The 21944-nt window shown below is 38.6% G+C and overlaps 1 protein-coding gene across 1 annotated transcript in view; it reads left to right on the top strand.

Annotated features, from left to right (window-relative positions):
- Positions 1-21164, top strand: part of LOC109913660 (sodium channel subunit beta-3) — a 49219-nt gene extending 28055 nt beyond the window's left edge. The window contains exons 3-7 of the mRNA XM_048615371.1: positions 7826-7989; positions 11938-12163; positions 14979-15117; positions 17627-17725; positions 21100-21164. Coding sequence (XP_048471328.1) covers positions 7826-7989; positions 11938-12163; positions 14979-15117; positions 17627-17693 — 596 coding nt within the window. The 3' untranslated portion in view covers positions 17694-17725; positions 21100-21164. The remainder of the gene's footprint in view (positions 1-7825; positions 7990-11937; positions 12164-14978; positions 15118-17626; positions 17726-21099) is intronic.
- The last annotated feature ends 780 nt before the right edge of the window (positions 21165-21944 follow it).

Genomic DNA, 21944 nt, shown 5'->3' with positions numbered 1-21944 from the left:
CAAAACGTCAACTTTCCTGGTCCTCTGATGCTGCCTGGCCTGCTGTGCTCCTCCAGCTCCACACGGTGTTATCACTGACTTCAGCATCTGCAGTTCTTACTATCCATGATTAGGATAGGCCTTTGGCCCCTCGAGCCTGTTCCTCCACATAATAGGGTCATGGCTGATCTGACATTCTCTATGTCCACTTTCCTGCCCTTTCCCTATAATCTTTGATTCACCGACTGATCAAGAAGCTGTTTTAGTAATCTTGGAATCTTCCATTTCTGCACAGTTACTGAAATTGAAGAATTGCTTTTGTGGTACAACTACCCAGACATCAAAAATATATTTATAACTACAATATTAATTATTGATTACTATAATAAACATGTAAAATATATTTTTGCTCTAATTCACATTTCTTTATTTCCAGTTTCCATTATTTCCTGTTTTTTTGCTCCCTCTGATATTCAGCTATGACATGATAACTTCTTTCTTATGTTATAAATGGCATTACGTTTTCCTCCTTCAGTTCACATTTGCATAATTACTCTTCATATTCTCTTGTGCTTTCACAGACATCTTCTGAGTGGAAAATCACGTGAGCAAAATATCATGTTTGATGAGATGAACATTGACAAATTATTTTTCAGCTGTGTACACAAAGAAATTTGACCTATTTATAGTTAGTTTTTGAATCAAACATGCCAAGCCCAGGATGATTTAAATTTCACATTTTAGATGCATTCTCAGTCGCCTAATTTAGTGCATATGATAACAGGCACTGTAAACCAATTAACACATTAGCCCTCTCCACGATCATGCTCTCCAATGCAATATTCATTAATGCACAAGGCAACAGAGCACCCAGTTATGGGCTCATGTCATATTTCCCAGACAGTGTGATTCTAATCTCTGTTGAGCCTTTGGGCATTGAAAATTTGACAGATAAGGGAAATGATCAGTGCAATTGATTCTAACATATCTCCTAGCAAATGAATCATTACCTTACACTATCCATTTTGGAATAATGGACAGATTTTGAAAATTTCCCAACCCAGAAGACCCACCTCTGTTTACAAACCCTGATGGAACTCTAGTTTTTGCTCTGTGGAGGCAGGAGCAGAATTGAATCAATGCCACCCAGTAAATCCAACAAATGTGTGTGAATATTGAGGCAGGGTGGTTAGAAGACCTGCCTTGTTTCTCTGGGGCTTATTCTTAGTTACATTAGAAGCTGTAGGCCCTCCAGCTCTCGCTCACCCCTCAGTCCCAACCTACTCCTAATGATCCCATCCACTCCCCATGCTTCATTTTACTCCATGACCCATTTCATGTCAACTCACAACCCCAGCCTCATTTCCCTTTATAACCTCATACCACCTCCATAGCCACTCAACCAGTATACACCATAACAAACCTCAGGAATGTGAGATTTTAAAAAACTTTGAATGATCAAATATAGTTTTCGCGCATAACTCTCCTTTCTTAAAGCCAGCCAAAATTTTCAAATCTCAATCATCTAATAAAAATGAACAAACCACTATTCAGGGTCCGCATAAAATTCAACAGATGTTGCAGTTGGTTCTTTAAGCTGTCTTTGAACCTGTGAACTCAGAATTCCCTGAAGAGTTAATTGTAGCTTTTGACACTCAGTCAAGCATTCATAATTACATACTAATAGCCCTTGGGAAATGTCACTAAAGACCTGTATTGAAAGTGCATGTACAGATGGCAAATTACTTTTCTAACTAACAACAAATGACTTCTCTGTCAAAGTAGCCCAGCAGACTTCTTTATAAAGAATAACGCTCACTGACTACTTTGTTTTAATTTCAAGTTAAAGAACATGAGCTTAAAAAAAACTCAGATAATGACACTTAAACAGACCTTATTTACTCTTAAGAATATTTCTGTACTCTATCACTTTGTGACACCAACACTGCATGTTAAGGCCTTGGAACAACCAAAATAAGGTCTGATACAACTGAACGCCAAGTTCAAATTGCCCTGTTGCGGTCAGCTTACCTACCTGTGCATATCATTTCCTACCAGCAAAAATAGATCTTTTAGAATTCTGGACAGGAATTTCACATCCGGTTCCAGCCCACTAGTTTTAAAGATCCACAGAGCTTTTCCAACTCTGCAAAAGAAACCCAGTCAAATATAATAAAAACATAAGAACTAGAACATAAGAACTAGGAGCAGGAGTAGGCCATCCGGCCCTTCGAGCCTGCTCCGCCATTCAATAAGAACATGGCTGATCTTTTCGTGGACTCAGATCCACTTACCTGCATTCTCACCGTATCCCTTAATTCCCTTATTGTTCAAAAAAAATCTACCTTATCTTTAAAAATGTTTACTGAAGTAGCGTCAACTACTTCACTGGGCAAGGAATTCCATAGATTAACAACCCTCTGGGTGAAGAAGTTCCTTCTCAATTCAGTCCTAAATCTGATCCCTCTAATCTTGAGGCTATGCCCTCTTGTCCTAGCTTCACCTGCCAGTGGAAACATCCTCTCTACTTCTATCTGATCTATTCCCTTCATAATTTTATATGTTTCTATAAGATCCCCCCTCGGTCTTCTGAATTCCAATGAATATAATCCCAATCTACTCAGTCTCTCCTCATAAGCCAACCCCCTCAATTCTGGAATTAACCTAGTGAACCTCCTTTGCACCCCCTCCAGTTATGTTATGACACCATTTCTCTTTGAATATATAAATAATCTATCTCTCCTGACGTGGTTTTTTATTTGCATGCTTTAGTTGATACTTCCAAGACCAGAGTTTCCATTTGCTTTTTATTTTGCCTGTTAAACAGGAATTGTGCAAATCTTGTAGGTTTGTTTAGGCCTTTTCATGATTTCCTGTTCACTTCAATACTACCAACATTTTTGACTGATGCCCACAGAAGCAAATCTGTTCCCATGTTATGTAACCAAAATAAAGGAAATAGTGTACCAAGCCTTAGTGTGACTACACATGGAATATTCTTTTTTAATTATTCATTTCTGGGATATGGGCATTGCTGGATGCCCAGCATTTATTGCCCATGCCTAGTTCAAACAAATGACATCAAACTTTGAACAACCGATTTGAGAAGACCGGAAATAGCAAATGTGATTCAACATGAACAATTTCAGGTTTAGATTATTAAGTTCCACAGAGGGGCTGAGGAAGTTAAATTGATTCCATTACAAGAAAGGAAGATTAAGAGATACAAATCAAATATGAAGAAGTAGAAAAAAGCCTTTATGGCCAAGGAAACCTGAAGTGCATAATTGGGAGATACAAATGATGAACGTTTGGACTAAAATTTGTAGTGGTATTTCATCTATGAATCAACCTCCAGTGGTTGTTTAACTCCTCGAAGGCAATAGAGATCATTGATTTGTTTCATGATAATTAAGATAGGAGGTTGGAGTTATTTATTAATTTCAAGAAAATGGGTCATAAAATGTTATTTTGTTAGACTTTCATTTAAAATGTTTATCTTTAGCAATTGGTTACTTTAGTGGTACAAAGAGTTGGCTGCACATGAAGTTGGATAACACTGATTTTGGTAAAGGCAAAATACTGTACATAGTGGAAGTCTGAAACAAACAGAGAAAATGCTGGAGAGGTTTAGCAGACCTGGAAGTGTTTGTTGAGAGAGCAAACATTTGTAGATGTAACGCAGATTAAATGCGGATTGTGACCATGTGTTACCTGCAGTTGTCTGGACTCTCTGAAACAGATATATAATGGAGTCCAAACACTTTTCTATTGAGAAGAAAAGTTAGTCAGAGGACAATTATCCTCAAGTATTTCATACTTTACATGGCCACAGCAAAAGTGGTTTTAGCCAAGATCTGAAAGTAGCAGCCTGTTTGCCTTTAACTCAGGTTATGGTTGACCTAAGATTAAAAAGAAGAAAAATATTTTTTATTTGTGAATAGTTTAACAGTTCTCAATATTTGGGTAGTGTAGGAAAACACTGAACTAATTGATCATTTTAATTCCTTGCTGGGCAGTTTAGGATCTTTATAAATGAGTGAGCCAAAATGAAGCATTATACATAAATGTGAGTAAGCAATCTCATGTTCTTGAGCATGTTTTGTTTTAAAACTATCATTGGAATTAATAAGGCATAGAGGTTATTCAATTACATCCTCATTGATACAAAGAAGCAATGACTAAATTTTGAAATGATTAGAACTTAGCAAATACTTCTGAGAAATAGAAATGGTAAAATAAACATTGCAACAAGATATGGTCAAATTACAAACACATTTCACTAGCTTTTTCAGGGATATAAAGGGCTAACAGGGATTATGCTCTTGAAATCACTTGGGATGAAACATCCAACATTTTAAAGTAATATAACTGCATTGTTCCAGATCTTTTGTGCATTTAGAATGGTCAAAAATGGATTTTTAAACATTTTAGATCTGTAGTTCATCATTGCATCATATAGACAGAAAATAAAGAAACACATTTTCTAAATAAAGATGTCTTTGACTCACATAACAAAGAATAATCGAGTACTTCTAAAGCTGGATGCTCTCAGAGGATCACTGAAATGAAAAAGTACAAGACCATAAACATATACAAAGGAGATGTGTATACTTAGACATGGATGAAGTAAAGGTAATACCTGTGAATAGCTTTCATATTGGAACTATAATGAACCAAAACATTAAATTTCCAAGTTCAGGATTGTACAAGATTTGCTGTCCTGACACAAACTAAATAACCAATTACAATTTTGTTTCCTTGAGCTGATTACATATCAGTTCATGAACATGCACAAACCAAATTATGATATAGGTTGACACGTTGGCTGAAAATAGATGAATTGCATCAGCTGTTCACTTCACCAAATTCAAAGAGGCAACACCTCAGGTCTCAAAAACATTGGCTACAATAAACCATATGTGTTCTTAAAACTCAATGCCCAGACTTTGAAAAACAGTCCTGCCAAATGTCTCTGTAAAAAAAAGTTAAAATCAACACTACAATGGAAAAATTAATCTGTTGAAGCAACTAAAACAAAAAAAAATTGTATCTATATCAGACAAACTAAATAGAAGCAAAAATAGATCACTCAGTTCTTCAGCTCCATCATTCAATAAGATCATGGCTGATTTGTTTGTGTTTCAAATTCTACATTCCCATCTACCCTTAATAACCTCCAACTCCCCTACCTAACAAGAACCTAGACACCTTTGGCTTAAAAATACCCAATGACCCATAACTTCAAAGCCTTCTGAGATGGAGGCTTCCAGTGACACAATCCTCAGAGAAAAACATTCTCCTGATCTCTGTCCTGAAAGCAAGACCCCTAATTTAAAACAGCAGTCAGTCTGAACTGACCCACAAGAGGAAACATCCTCTCCGTATCCACCTTGTCAACACCATTCAAGATCTTTTACACTTCAGCCAAGTCGCCCCTTATCTTCCAAACTCCATTGTAAACAAATCCAACATGTCCAACCTATCTTTTAAGGACAGCATGCTCATTTCAGCCATATATATTATATATATAGCAAATCCCTTATAAATCTTGTTTAATGCAGCCAAAACTACACACTGTATTTGAGATGTTCTCACACCAATACCCTGCGTAGCTGAAGCATAACATCCTTATTTTTATGTTCAATTTCTCTCATAATAAAGGATAGCATTCTAGTTGACTTCTTGATGAGGTGCTGTGTTCGCATGCTAACATTTTGTGTCTTATGCTCTGGAACACCTAAATCATTCTTCATCTTAGAATTCTGTAATCATTCTACAAGTAAGTAATTTTATTTGTCCTGCCAAAGTGAACAACTTCCTGTTTTTCCCACGTCAAACACTATCTGCCAGATTTTTACCCACTCACTCAGGCCATCTGCATTCGTCTCGGCAGCTGCAGCATTGTACCCTGCACTCTGGTGTGTAACCCTGATGCACTTGTATAGTACAATCTACCTGTAAAGCACATAAGACAAGACTTTTCAATGTACCTCAGCATACATGACAGCACTAAATCAAATCAAAACAAATCTGCAACATCATTATGTCTTTTTAAACAACTAACATCTTGGTGTCATCTGCAAATTTAGCTACCATGCTTTTACTCCCCTCATCTAAGTCAGTCATGTAAATTGTAAAACATTGAGGCCACAACATGTCAATGCAGACTTCACCCATCTCACGTCTTGATAATTAGACAAAGATCGTTTATGCATACTCTGTTTTCTGCCTGCCAGCCAATCTTCTTTCATGCTAATATGTTACCTCCTACACAAAGAGCTGTTATTTTGCACAATAATTCTTCATGCAGCACTTTATCAATGCCTTCTGGAAATCCAAGTGCACAGATTCCCTTTTATCCACATCAAATTACTCTCTCAAAGAACTCCAAGAAATCGGTCAAACTTGACTTCACTTTGACAAGAGCATGCTGATTCTTCCCAACGACATAAAGATATTCTAGGAGCACAGTATAACCTTCCTATGACTAGCACCAGTCTAACTATCCTGTGATCTCCCATTTTCTGTCTTCCTCGCTTCCTGAATAGAAGGATTATACTACTATGCAATTTATGCTACTTTCCAATCTGATAGAAACCTTTCAGAATCCAGGATTTTTTTTTTTAAAACACCACACATCTACTACCTAATTAGTAACCTCTTCTAAGACCTTAGGATGAAATCCAACCTGAACCAGAAGTTTGTCAGCCTGTAGATCCATCCATTTATTTAGTACAACATTCCCAGTAATTGTAATTTTGCTAAGTTTCTCTCCCCTGTTACAATAATGTTACTTGTATACTCTTTCGTGAAGAAAGAAGCAAAGTATTTTTCATTTTGACCACTATTTCCTCATTGTCTGTGATTAACTCCCAATTCTCACTGTCTAGAGGGCCAATACACACTCTACCAAGTCTAACATAACCTGTTCTACACATGTTTCCAAAATGTGTTGGTCTGAGAAAATATACAGTCTTTCATGTTCTTAGAATGTTCTAATGTACTTTTTGACCAATGAAGTATTTTAGAAATATAGTCTCTAGTTTAATGTAAGAATGACAGCAAGAAAATTATGCATAGCAAGGTCACCCAAACAGCAATGCAATACTGACCAAATAATTTATTTTTTGTGATGTTAATTGAAGGACAAAAATTTACTGGATGCGGGGTATAACTGTTCTTATCTTCTTCAATTAAACTGCTATGATGTCTTTATCTCCAGCTGAAAAAGCAGATAGGCCTTGGATTAAAATTCCATGTGAAAGTTTATGCTTCAAACAGTGAAATCCTCCCACAGTGCTGTACCGGAGTGTCAGCCTAGGTTATTGTGTTCAAGTATTGGACTTGAACCAATGACTTCATGACTTAGAGGTGAAACTGCTACCAACTGAGTTGCAGCTGATATTAAAACAAAACTTAAAACATTCCTGCTGCACCTAGGGAAGAGAACAAGTTTTTCTTATCTATTAGACTGCATAACTTTTCACCAAAATAGCCTTTATTTCTTTCTTTCTTTCCTCTAAAAATGATTATTTTAGTAAACAGTTATAATCATGCGAGTCTGCGGAAATAAAATCAACTAATTCTATCCAAGTTATTAACTTCTGTCAGAAAAATCATGTGGATTGGTTGTGTGGAAAAAAGAATTATCTGAATGGTTTATTGGGGTTACTTGATTGAAATGGACTTTGAGGAACATCATTGCTGCAAAGTGGACACAATTTTGCAGTACATCTAACATATGGCATGCATTCAGGGTTACTCTGCTGCAGCTTATACTTAGTACCAGGGGGAATGCAATTTTGAGGTGAATTTTGACTGATATTGCTTCTATTTTTTACAGTGCGTTGTTGTTGGTTAGTCTGTGTTGAGGTTCCTTCAGACACTGAAGCTTTACATGGGACCAACATGAAACTCACTTGCATTTCCTGCATGAAGAGAGAAGAAGTCAATACAGACACTATGGTTGAATGGACCTACGTCACCAATGATGGGAAGGAGATAGCAGTAAGTGTTTACATTAAAACAGAAATACGGATGTAAATAGATTAGGTGCTAAGTAATTGTAATAAAAGAACCTAAATCTGTCAATTACAAAGAACAAAGAAAATTACAGCACAGGAACAGGCCCTTCAGCCCTCCAAGCCTGCACCAATCCAGATCCTCTATCTAAACCTGTCACCTATTTTCCAATTATCTGTATCCCTGCCCATTCATGCATCTGTCTAGATACATCTTAAATGACGCTATCGGGCCCGCCTCTACCACCTCCGCTGGCAACATGTTCCAGGCACCCACCACCCTCTGCGTAAAGAACTTTCCACGCATATCTCCCTTAAACTTTTCCCCTCTCACCTTGAAATCGTGACCCCTAACTGACATAGGTCAGTTTTCAGAATGAGAGATTGTACAAAGGCCCAATGTATATATCTTGGTTACACGGATTATATTGAGCCTTTGCACAAGAAAAATTGTACTGAACTCAATACGTCAGCTGAAAGTACACTGCTTAGCTCCCATCAAATCCCTCAGATTCTTTCCACATTGTAAATTAGTGAACCCTTGATTAGCCGTAAACTTGATGAATTAACAGAAACACAGAGCTGGAGGAACACAATAGGTCAGGCAGCATCACAGGAGCAGGAAAGTCGACCTGCTGTGTTCCTCCAGTCCACACTGTATTGACTCTGACTCCAGCATCTGCAGTTCTTGCTATCTCCAAATTAATGGAAACCACAGGAGATTGTTAATTGCAGAGAGAATGATGGCTATGCTATAATGAAGTCAGATCAATATTCTATAATGTGATTCTAAAACCAATTCTAACTCACTCAACCATTTTATTTGACCTAAAATGCACTGCTTTGCTTTTTTTTGACTAGAGCTGGGGGCTAGTGGTTCTAACTGAATAAGCAGATGAAATACCAGAACTCATTAATAGGTTTATTTCCAAGTCTCTACTATTCACATCATACTCTATCAACGCTGTCCAAATCGTTTGTCGTGTACTCAAAATAAAGACAGTTATATGTTTGAAACTGAATTTGTGCCAAGTTGATATAAACAAGTAGACATTGTTTTTGAGAGCTTATATATGTATGAAAAATAATTAAACTACAAATTGTGCTGGATTTTCTGAGGACTAGTAATGTCATTCAGATTGTTAGATTATTTCTTTTTTACACAATGTAAGAACTCTCACAATTCTGATGGGAAATTCCAATCAGGCCTCCTTCAGAAATATGGAGTTGTACTTCCATTTGTAAAGTCTCTTGTAGCATAAAACAGTTGAGGAAGGGAAAATCATGCCTCCTTTTCCACAGCAGTCAGTCATCCTATTCTAAAATTTGAAGGTCCAAAATCAGAGTCACTTTGACAACTAGAATCGCAGAATCCCTACAGTGCGGAAAGAGGCCATTCAGCCCATCAAGTCTGCACTGATCGTTTGAAGAGCATCCCACCCAGATGTAGCCTGACCGCACCCCGCAACCTTACCCCATAACCCTACATTCACCTCAGCCAATCCACCTAACCTGCACATCTTTGGACTGAGGAAGGAAACCACAACACCTGGTAGAAACCCACGCAGATAAGGGGAGAACGTACAAACTCCACGCAGACGGTCACCCACGGCTGGAATTGAACCCGGGTCCCTGACATTGACAGGCATCAGTGCTGATCACTTTGCCGCTGTGCCACTCCTTGCTGAAGTCAGAAGATAAATACCTAAGGTAAGTGTGAGGTCAAGGTGGCAGGAGGATAAGGTGCCATGTGGGTGAGGTGTCAGGGCACAAAGTGGAAAGGTTTAATTTAGGTAGATTGGGGTGGGTGGGATATGTTGAGTTTAATTAGACATGGTGGAGTCAGGGCCTAGACTGAGGTGCAACAGAGGGTGGTGGTATTGGGCAAGGGGGCTATGGTCTGGTGGCGAGGCAGTGTATGGGGTTCAGAGCCAAGGAGAGGATCAGGTCTGGCATCAGGCAAAGGGAGGTTTGGTCTGGAGTGGATGGGAATGTTTTGGGTCCTGGGCAGGCTGGAGACAGGTGGGTATATTAGGTCCAGAATGGGGCAGTGCTGGGTCCAAACAGTGGGCGGGTGGTCAGGACTGGAGTGGAATGGGTGGTTGGGTCCTGAGTGGGTGGGTGTTTGCGTTGGGGCAGTGCAGTTGGGCATGTACGAGCTAAGTTCAGACTTCAGTTTAATAGTTACTCAGGAATTAGATGAGATAGCTCATAGCCTAACCTTTCCTAAACAACTATTTATTTAAGTCAGAGAACTAGAGGTTAGGCACATCTTTGAGGTCAAAGACCTCAGGAATCGAGTGTGCCAGTGATTACAGTAAACAAATACCTAGTTTCATTCTGTTCTGCTGAGCATAGGTTTGCCCAGTGGGAATCATCTCTAACGCTAGATGTCACAGGTGTGAATCAAACCTGCAAGAGAGAGAGCAGAGAGAGCAGAAACAGGCTAAGCCCTTACTTGCGGAAGTTAACGGCCTGATACCTGCTTCTGATTTGAGAGAAGGACAAGGCTTGCTTGGCCTTTACTAAATTGGTGGCCATCAAGGCCTGCACCAGAATTCTGTGGACGCCATTTTGAAAATAAAACAGCAGCTGCACCGAATACTGGGATGCTATCGAGCCAAATTTCTAGCTGCATGAAGTGACACCTTGGTGGATTAAATAAATCAAAGAGTACCCGAAGGCACAATTTTTATATTCAAAGCAATTCCCAGATCTAAGCTGAATTAGCTGGTATCGGCAGAAGTGGTTATAGAATTGTCTCCACAACCTCAGGTCTGGGAAGGAGGTAAATTGGCCAAGGTTCCTAATCTCAGTCAGTATCCAGTGTTTCCTGATGGGAAAAGTGGATGTGGCTACAGGTAAAGAATAAGATAGAGAAAAGGTTAAAACATGACATCCCCTTTGTCAAATAGCTCACAGCAAATCAAAAAGGAATTTTAAAAAGCCTACCACAGAATTAACAAATGGGAAAAGATCCCAGAAAACAGCATGTCTGTATAATCATTGAAAATTAGAAACATCAATTAAATGTCAAGGAAATGTATCAAAATTGAAGGCCACAAGAGATGAATTATGTAGGTCATAATTTGGTATTTTAAAATTGGCTATATAAAATGATTATTAAGGCATCAATGAGGCAGAACTCAAATTTTCATCATGTTAATTCCATATGTAATCAGGTCTCAGATGAAATAATCTTCTGATTGCAATAACTGATTTCCTAAGTAATATATTTTATTGCATAGCTAAAAATGTACATTAACAAATCACAACCATTATCATTTATAAACAGAATATTGATTTTACTTACAGCAGTGTTTTGACTGAACTGTGTGTTAATTTGTACACATCATTCAATGTGGCTTCAGTAGTTCATATTTCTCAGTTTTGATCTTTGGAAACTAGGACTACACGTGTTATTTTATGGTATTTTATTTAGCAAATTTGTATCTTCATCATTGCATAAATGCTCATTCATCACACAAGCCCCTTGAGTAAAATTCTCCAAAATGTCCCAGCAATGGAATACTTTCTGCAAGTGTGGAATTAAGACTGATGCCAGGTTAATGGTCAGTTAAATATTGTCAGTGGGGTGATCGCTGAGATGGTGGAACAATCTCAAGGTCTTTGGGCTCAGATGTGAAAATAATTAGTTGATTTTCCTGGTTTCTCCTGGTCAAAATCAGTCCCTGGTGAGAAGCGTGTGTGGATGTTGGGTGGAAACAGGAACACCCTTGACTATGTCCCTGCTGCATGGTCAATCAGCCTGCCTAAGCTTACCATCTCAGTTTATGTGTGGTTGATACAATCTCAACAAGAACCCATACCTTCAGGATAAGAGGGGATAATACTGAGGGGAAGAAAACTCTGAAGTATAACATTGCCGTTTAAGCAATTCATCGCTTGATCGAAATCTGTGTCTTTGTGACAGATTTATGAGTACAACGGAGAGCCACGAGAGCTAAAAGGACCTTATCAGGGCAGGATTCTGTGGAATGGAAGTAAAGACCTACAAGATGTATCCATAACCATAGTGAATGTTACACTAAACGACAGCGGTCTGTACCGGTGCACGATCAAACGGTATTTTAATTATGAGATACACAGACCCTCTGTGACAGATGTGAAAGAAGTGCAGCTAACAGTACATGAAGACGGTGAGGAGATTAAGTTCTGTGTGCTGACAGTTTCAGAAATAAATTCACAGCATGGATGGACAATAATGTTTTACCTTTGAAAGGTACCAGAATCTTGAATACCCCACAATGGGGAAAGAAACCACATGAAGCTGCTCTTAGCCTTACAAAGATAGAAGATCCAAAATTCAAAGCTGCTCCTGTGCTGGTCTCATCCTGGACAGCAATTAGGTGCAATAATTGGGTTCAGTGCCCCTGGGACAAAAAGAAACCACGATTATGATCCCGTTTACTGTCCAATAATTTCCATTGTTGTAACGTAATACAATGGAACAGGCACTTGACAATCTGGCAGGGATGCTCTGGGCTGAGTGGGTGGGAGCAGGGAGCATTTGGATGTTGTCTTCTTAACCAGGCAAGAGCATGATGGGCAATGGGTTTCCAATAGAACTTGGGAAACCCAGGAGTTGGAACTTCTCCCGACATGCATTGAAACTTACACTTATCTTTAACCCTCGAGACATGAGGGATAAGATGCCATGGGAAGATCAGAGGTCTGGAGGTGGGGTAGGGAGTTAGAAAGAAGGGGGCAAGTGAAGTAATGGAGGGGCAATCAAAAGGGAAATGAAAGGGGAAAGGATAGGCTATCTAATCACGAGAGTGGAGATTGGGGGAAAGCGTGGTGGTGGGTTATCCAGGTAAGTCATGTTAGACCAAGTGTGTAAACCGTCACTTTGGTTTAGCCAGCAGGTTCTTTTCCAAAGCACAGGAAGTGCAGCCAGCCTAGGGCAAATTTGAAATGATGAATAAAATGAGGCACATAGCCTCATTACAGTGTATAAATTACCATCCTGCTTCCTGGCTACCTGTTCTCCTTCCCATTTAAAATCAGGGGGTGAGCAGGTTGCAGGTGAATTGGGGTTGGGGTACAGGTTTGATTCACGCCAGGAGCCCTACCTGAGGGTCCATCATCACCACCCACTACTCTTTAGACTCAAACATAATCAATCACTTTTACCAGATACCAAAGGGTCACAGCGCCATTGATTTAGCAAGGACAGCACTTTCAGAAGAGAAGGGGAGGTAATACAAGGAAAGATGCTCCTCTAATTTAAAAAAATGGTACCTCTATCAGTTTTTTCATGTTAGTTTAAAAAGGGTTATTTGGCAATTAATATATCGGAAACAAGAACATTCATTTGGAGATGGCAATTACATCAATTAAGTAAATTATCTGTTCACTCAAGGCCCAGATACAATGTTTTCCTTGCTGTGCTGTTATCAGCTCACACTTTCAGTAACTTTGTGGAAAAAAACACCAACAAGCTAAAGTTCTGCAGAACAAAACTAACTTATGGTAAATACCATTAGATGTCAAACTACATGAAAACATGGTCCATTATTTCACCTAATGGTTATTAGGTAGATTAGTACTGTGATAAATAAGGAAAACGCCATGTTTGAATTTAGACCATTGTGCACGATGCTTTCAGCTAAGCAGCCGTAATGGTTTACAATTTGCTCCAAAAGCCCTGAGGCCAAGGAGAAGAGGAAAGAAAATAGCCAGGGATTTTGTTGCTGATCACAATACAGTGACAAGGCCCTATCAAAGAAAGCAATTGGAGACATGTAGGATAGAACTAGGCAGATTAAACAGAAAGAGCTGGGAGTGCTGCCAGCAATTGTGCGATGATGCATCAACACATTGAGGTGTGGGGTAAAAAAGGAAAAAGACAAATCAGTTTAGATTTAAGGTGTGAAGACAGCTACTTTGCAAATATTACACTCTGGAGGTGTGAAGATGCAGATTTAAGTGGTGGCAAAAAAAGTGTACAAAAAAAAACCCCTCTAATTAGAATACCAGCCCAAGATAATCAGAGGTGTTAAATGTCATAAAATATACCAATGACCAATGGATGTTAGACATTAAGTTCCAACCAAATAACTTCAGAAACTGACACATCCTAGACTTAAGGAGGATATAAATTAAGAGATGAAATGTGTGTCTCGTGTCTTATGTGGACTTCATGCAGGGTGCAATTACATTTGACTTTCAGCTTGAACAGCATTTGTTCTCACTTGTTATGAGCCGGACCAATACCCTTCAAAACATATCAAGCAGATAGCCTAGACCCTAACATATTTATTAAAAGGCCAGTGTCAGGCTCTTTGTTACAGATGTGATTCAATTGGTCAAATTATAGGTTTTAAGCAAAACATACTTTATTCTTACACCACAGTTAAAACACAAACAAAATATAAAAGAATTGGCATAACTTTAACTCTGTAGATATACGTAACAAAATAATGTATATTTTAATGACTATTCATCAACTGTTCCAATACAGCAGCATCCCATAAACACACCCTTGGCAAAGAAAAATTTAGCAAAAAAATTGTTATTCTCACATTCAGTCTTCTCACTCAAAGCCAGCAAAACAAAATACTTAAAGAAACAGTCTAACAGCAGAGACCACAAACTTTTTGCTTCCTCAAAAACTCCAACTTCAACAACTGAAAGTAAAAACTAAAATCTTGGGTCTGTATGAGCTTGATTCCACCCACTCCCTCATGCTTCTTTTGTACACTAAAAAGTTCAAAGGTGCTTACTCTGCTTTCCATGGAGCAGACACCTCAGTACCAAGTTCACAACATGTCTGTTCAAGAGAAATAGGACAGAACAAGTCCCTCTTAAAGGCACATTTCATCACACAACAGAGAGATGGGAAAACAGAATATTTGGAAAGTTGGAATGTCTAGACTAGTTAAGGGGAGAGGATTTCAAAAATAATAAGCTTTGCACAAGGTAACTGGTTTCACTTTTGTTTCTTTCTAGCCCTTGAAGATTTTACAGCATACATTTCAGAAATCATGATGTATCTTCTCCTTGTTTTCCTCACTTTATGGCTTGTTATAGAAATGATATACTGCTATAGGAAGATCCTGAAATCAGAAGAAGCTGCACAAGAAAATGCGTAAGTTATCTCAGGACATTACTTGTACACACATTTGGGCAAATTTTTATTGATCAACAGCAAAGAAAATTCAATATTTTATGTTTTATTTAGTATCTGACATGCAGATGGGAATTTAAGGAATTATTAACTTATTGTCATTACTTTTTGCACATGTATGTAGATCATATTTCTATAGCTATTCCCCTTCTGTAAAATTAGGTTCCCCAAAACACATTTCCAACCACCTTTCTTCCTGACTTGCTTGCTCTTTTTCATTGATTTTAAGCTCTTGCTATTGGTGCAGCAGCCTATCTTTAATCCTGTTCGCTGGTTCAATGATAATGAGGCCTGAGGCCTTTAATCACCTACTTTCATCACAGAGCTGTCATTTCAGACAATAGGAAGAGATTCCTCAGGCATGCTCTGGGCTTTTAGATCATAGGATCTAGTCTTGTCAATTAAAATTGGGTACTTAAACTCACTCTTTTAAAATCATAGAATCCCTACAGTGTGAAAACAGGCCCTTCGGCCCAACAAGTCCACACCGAACCTCAGAGCATCCCACCCAGACCCATCCCCCACATAACCCACCTAATCTAGGGCAATTTACTGTGGCCAATTCACCTAACCTGCACATCTTTGGACTGTGGGAGGAAACCGGAGCACCTGGAGGAAACCCACACAGACACGGGGAGAATGTGCAAACTCCACACAGACAGTCGCCCGAGGCTGGAATCGAACCCGGGTCCCTGGCGCTGTTAGGCAGCAGTGTTTTGCATTTTTAATCATCTCATGTTCATTTTGATTTTATAGTTGATCATTTCCCTTTTTAATTCGTGGTTTCATTATTCTTGATTCATAGAGTCATACAGCATGGAAACAGACTGTTCAGTCCAACTCATCCACGCTGACCAGATATCCCAATCAGACCGACTCCAATTTGCCAGCATTTGGCCCCTATTCTCCTAAACCCTTCCTACTCATATAAACATCCAGGTGCCTTTTAAATGTTGTAATTGTACCCACCCCCACTACTGCTTCTGGCAGCTTGTTCCATACACGCACACCCTCTGCATGGAAGTTAACCCTCAGGTCCTTTTTAAAATCTTTCTGCTCTCACCTTAAACCTATGGGTTCTAGTTTTGGACTTTCCCATCCTAGGAATAAGACCTTGGCTATTCATCCTATCCATGCCCCTCATGATTTTATAAACCTCTTATATGGCCACCCCTCAGTCTCTGATGCTCCAGGGAAAAACACGCCAGTCTATTCAGCCTTTCCCTGTATCTCAAACCCTCCAGTCTGGCAACATCCTAGTAAATCTTTTCTGCACTCTCTCAGCAGACAGTCCAGAACTGAATGCATTATTCCAAAAGTGGCCTCAACAATGTCCCGTACTGCCACAACACTGCATCCCAACTCCTATACTCAGTGCTCTGACCAATGAAGGCAAGCATGCCAAACGCCGCCTTCACCATCCTGTCTACCTGTGACTTCACTTTCAAGGAACTATGCACCTGCACCCCTAGATCTCTTTGTTCGACAACACTCCCCAAATCCTTCCCATTAACTATATTAGTCCTGCCCTGGTTTGCTTTATCAAAATGCAACACCTCACATTTATCTAAATTAAACTCCATCTGCCATGCCTCGGCCCATAGGCCCATCTGATCAAGGTCCCACTTTTTCTGTGAGATGATCTTGTTCATTATCCACTACACCCATGTTGGTGTCATTTATAACTTACTAACCATACCTCCTATATTCACATCATTAATGACAAAAACAATGGACGAAACAGTATGCCACTGGTCACATGCCTCCAGTCTGACAAGCCACCCTTCGCCACCACCCTCTGCCTCTTATGTTCTAGCCAATTTTGTATCCAATTGGCTCCCCCTAGATCCCATGTAATCTAACCTTACTAACCAGTCCACTATGCAGAGCCTCTTCAAGCACTTTGCTGAAGTGACAAAGAAGATTGATGAAGGCACTTCTTCATAAAAGTCAATGAAGTTAGTGAGACACGATTTCACATGCACAAAGCCATGTTGACTATCTCTAATCAGTCCCTGCCTTTCCAAATGCATGTAAATCCTGTCCCTCAGAATCCCCTCCAAAAACTTACCCACCACTGACGTAAGGCTGACCAGTCTATAGATTCCTAACTTTTCCTTACAGCCTTTCTTAAATAATGGCACAACATTGGTCAATCTCCAGTCTTCTGCTACCTCACCCATGGCTATCCATGGTACAAATATCACAGCAAGGAGCCCAGCAATCTTTACCCTAGCTTCCCATAAAGTTCTGGGGAACAGCTGATCAGGTCCCAGCGATTTATCTATTTCCTTTGAAATCACATTATATAATAGATCAGGACAGTTATTTCAAGGGGTTTACTGGGCAGTTATGAAAATGGCCATGCCTGTATTTAGTTGTTACTAAGGCAGTCATTAAATATGTATAATATATAAAACATGTACATTCTGAACATTTAAATTGATTTCCAATTTAATTGTTATTATAGAACAGACTACCTGGCGATACCTTCCGGAAACAAAGAGAATCACTCCACAGTTCCTGTGGAGGAGTAGGAATGTATTGAATTTTGACAGTGGATAACTTGGTAAGAATATAACATGAGGCTGGTAATTAGGACTTTTTTTTGAACAAAAAGAATTTAATGCTGAAAAGCGTGAAGCATGAAGAACAATCCAGTAACATACAAGATTTTATCACAGTGTATTTTGAAGGGAACGCAAGTTTTTTTTTTACTTAATCTGGCGATTATTTAATTTCTGTTGAAAGCAGATCAGGGATTCAAATACACAGCAGGAGCAGCTACTTGTTGGAGCAGCCTACATTCAAAATGATCCTGTACACATATAACCGAGCTCTGCTAGTTTGTATGTTCAACTTATATTCACACGTAAGCAAATTCTTTCTGATTAAAGGTAATTTTATTTTTCAATAAACTGAATATACTTTTAATTAACAGGAGGCTGGAAGAACACAGCAGGCCAGGCAGCATCTGGAGGAAAGGAGAAGTTCTGAAGAAGGGTAATACCCAAAATGTTGACTTCTCCTTTCCTCCAGATGCTGCCTGGCTTGCTGCGTTCTTCCAGCCTCCTGTTTGTCTACCTTGGATTCCAGTTTTTGTCTCTATACCTTTAATTAAATTTGGTCATGGGATGTGCTGGCTGGGTCAGCATTAATTGCCCATCCCTAATTGCAATTAACTCCTCTCAGGCATTGTTTATGTGATGCTAGACAACTGAACAGTGATGCCCAGAGGAAACAAGGCTTCAAAAGTAAGTATGTAGAGTAAATAAAGATCAAATATTCCATTCATCATTGTGATTTCAGATCCATTGTAAATCTGAATATCATCTGGTTAAAAGCTGATTAAATTTAAACTGGCATTTCTGCTCAAGAACTGGGGAAGAGGGATTTCCAGATCTTCTCTTAGAAGTTTAACATGTCTCAGATTAGTCCAGGAACTGAGGGTCTAGGCCCGAAACGTCAGCCTTCCTGCTCCTCTGATGCTGCTTGGCCTGCTGTGTTCATCCAGCCCTACACCTTGTTATAACAGATGACAAGTGCAAATTTTACGTAGCCCGTTAGAAGAAATGAGCTTGAAGAGTACTCTTCCCTAGTTCCACATTTTGTTGCATTCTTGTTCAATCAAAATCATGTCCAACATCAAAGCCTTCATGCTACAGAAAATATATTTGCAAATACATTTCAGAAATACCAATCATGGCAAAAAATGTACTGTTGCCTGTGAATAATTTTTAAAAAGTGCACATGTAATAAATCTTTCTAGAATTGACAGCATCTCCCATTCACTGGACCTCATTCTGGACCTCAGTATCAGAACATCTGAACTATATTGACATTTCCCCCATTATGTTCAGTAAGAGGCCATTTTAAATCAGAGAAAGGTAAGTTCCATTTGGGCGTATTCTTGAAGTTTCTAAAATACATCTTAGATTTTGAAAATCAGACAAGTACAGAAATTATAATCCTACAGTTTATGGTGTTATTTTCTTTTACAATCAGTGTGCATCCACTCTTAAACATGTCTTGTATTGATTTAATATATGTAAAAAAAGTATGATGGGGCCAGACTTACCTACAAAACGTGTTGGGGAAGTAATCAGTTCCAATTTCACTGGTGTGATAATATTTCTAGGATATGTACCATTCGTTATTTCATTGGTCTTCTGTACATGTTTCCTTGCCCCATACGATGATGGTAATGCATCACTTTGGGTATCAGAGAGCATTACCTGTTTTGTTTGTCAGATCCGTAAACCAATCTGGGTGTAATGGGAAGATATATGAATTACATCTGTACTAGCTCATTAAAAATAGACACAAGCATTTCTAAGGTACACCACCAGTCTGTCTGTGCCACAACTCTGGTGGTTTTCCAACACTGTTTTCTATTGTTCAGCTATGACTGGCAAATGCAGACAAAACTCTACCAAACTGCAGCACTAGTTTGTGTGCAGTATTAGCAAAAGAACCAAAAAGCCATGTTCCGAATACTTTATTGGTAAATCAGCATAAATTTATGAAACAAATCCAAAAATTAAATTGGACCTTTGAGTCCATGGCACAGAATAGTTCAGGTAATCAATTGCAGAAAACTGTTTTATAGAATTATTTTTTAGAGCAAGGTTTCCTCCTTTTATATTTTATCGGTGAACATCAAAACTCTATGCCAATTACGAATGCATTTCACTTACACCTACAAAATATGAAGTACAATATGAACACTGGAAAAGTTGCTTCCTCCATTTTAGACCAGTCATATTTATAATGAACTGAATTTTCAACCTTTAACTAAAGGAAAAATCCAAATATTAAAGATCCTTAGTTGGTTCATATAAGTGAAAAGTGAGGCAATAATAGTGTACATCAAACAGAAATAATTAGAAACCCTCATCTCAAAAAGGCTAAACTAACGCTTTCTTTTAGGATGCATTCTCTTAACTAATGATTGTGCTACAAATTTATGAAAATGTCAGTCAGTGTATAAAGCTTGCCCTACATTTGTGGTGCCTGGATGGATCTGATTAGCTGCTCCTACACCGCACCCCCCACAACCCACTCCCACCCCTTGCCTATAGCCATGCAAAATTATGGATGAAGAATTACGGAAAAAAACTCAAAGTCAAACAGGATTATAAAACTGGAAATTCCTTTCTGACCCTTGTGTAGGTGGTCTGAACAAGTCTGGGAGACCATGTCAAGCATGACCCTTTACATCATTCACCTTTAAACTGGTGAGATCTTTGCTTTGGCTAAGAACTGGTCAGCTTACACTTTCAATATTTACAGCTCTTTGGATTTCTTCAGTTAATCTTGTTTAATAGGAAACAGAAATAAGTAATTCACAAGGATAAATCATAAATGTACACATTTTTACATCTCTGTATTAAAATTAAACAAATGCTGACATACATTGGTTCCTGTTTAGGCAAAAACTTACATTTAAATTTCTCATCCTCGTTCACAAATCCCCTGGTCTTTGTAACCTCCTTCAGCCAATAATCATCCGAGATCTTTGCAATTTTTGGGCAGCCTCTATTTTAATCCCAATTCCACTGGTGCCCCTGCTTTCTGCTGCCAATTCAGCCATAAAATTCTGCAATCTCTTCCTAAACTTCTTTGCCTCTCTATTTTGCACTCTTCTTTTGGGACAGCCCTTAAAGCCTACCTCTTTGACAAGTGTTTTGTCCTCTGTTGCAATGCGATAAAAGGATTCGATGTTAAATATTGTTTGTTAAATGTTTTGGGAAGCTTTATTACATTAAAAGGTTTATAAGGCTACAATCTGTCATTCTTGTGGACTCAGTGGGTTATTTCCAGGGAATTACAACTTTTTTTCACAGTTTTTTTTTGCTGTGAAGTAGTGATAGAATGTAGGTTTAGTACCTTGCCCACATTATTTCTCTTTTCACAGTCAATGACTGACTTTCCTTTGTTTAGGTTCTGCAATCCCTAGGATGATCAGCCACTTGCATTATGACGGACTGAATTTTTGGAAAAGGAGAAAAAAACATGCATATGCCTTTGGCTTTGAATCTGTGCAGCATTCATTATTTTGCTTATAATTTACAAATCAGAAGAAATTTATCACTAAGAATCAGAAAATTTCCCTCGGTTTGCTTTACAAAGTGTTCTTTATGTATAATTTTGAATGTTTTAAGTTTCGATTACTCAATCTCCAAACTTAATATCTGACTTTTTTCATTTGTACTGTTTTTGCAAATTTAATGCACACTTGATCACATACATCTGAAGATGATTTCAACTGGAGTGTAGACTCACTGAGATTCTATTTGTTTTTCTGAGTTTTATTGGACTTTTCCGTTCGCACCATGGATAAATGATTTTAATTTGCCTACAAAAGAATGCAACATACGGTCTTTACACTATTTGCTGCAGCAAATCGTATGAATCTGACTATATCTGAAGATAGATTGTCTGCTCAGACACCTGGAATATTTCAAATATCACACAATTGGCAAGGAACGATGGGGTTGCATTACTGGTGAACAGCTTGAAGCCAGCTCTGCTTTTCGTCAACCTTCTAAGTCATTTTGAGGCCTATTCTTAACCACTATTGTACAGTCATCAATGCAACTTTTGCAGTGAAGTGTTAAAATGAAATAATTGTTGAAAAATGGTAAAATAATTAGTTAATGTCAGTTGTTCGTATGCAGTGTTTGGACACATTGCAAATCAAGTGTTATTTGTATGCATCATATTTCAAATTGCTCATGCAGAAGTCACATTGATAAGTGTGGTGACTGCATGATCTGTTCTATTCT

Source organism: Rhincodon typus, chromosome 32, assembly GCF_021869965.1.
Source record: "Rhincodon typus isolate 14 chromosome 32, sRhiTyp1.1, whole genome shotgun sequence".
Taxonomy (NCBI): domain Eukaryota; kingdom Metazoa; phylum Chordata; class Chondrichthyes; order Orectolobiformes; family Rhincodontidae; genus Rhincodon; species Rhincodon typus.
The sequence above is the reverse complement of the archived record's forward strand: the minus strand, read 5'-3'. Positions and strand labels throughout refer to the sequence as shown.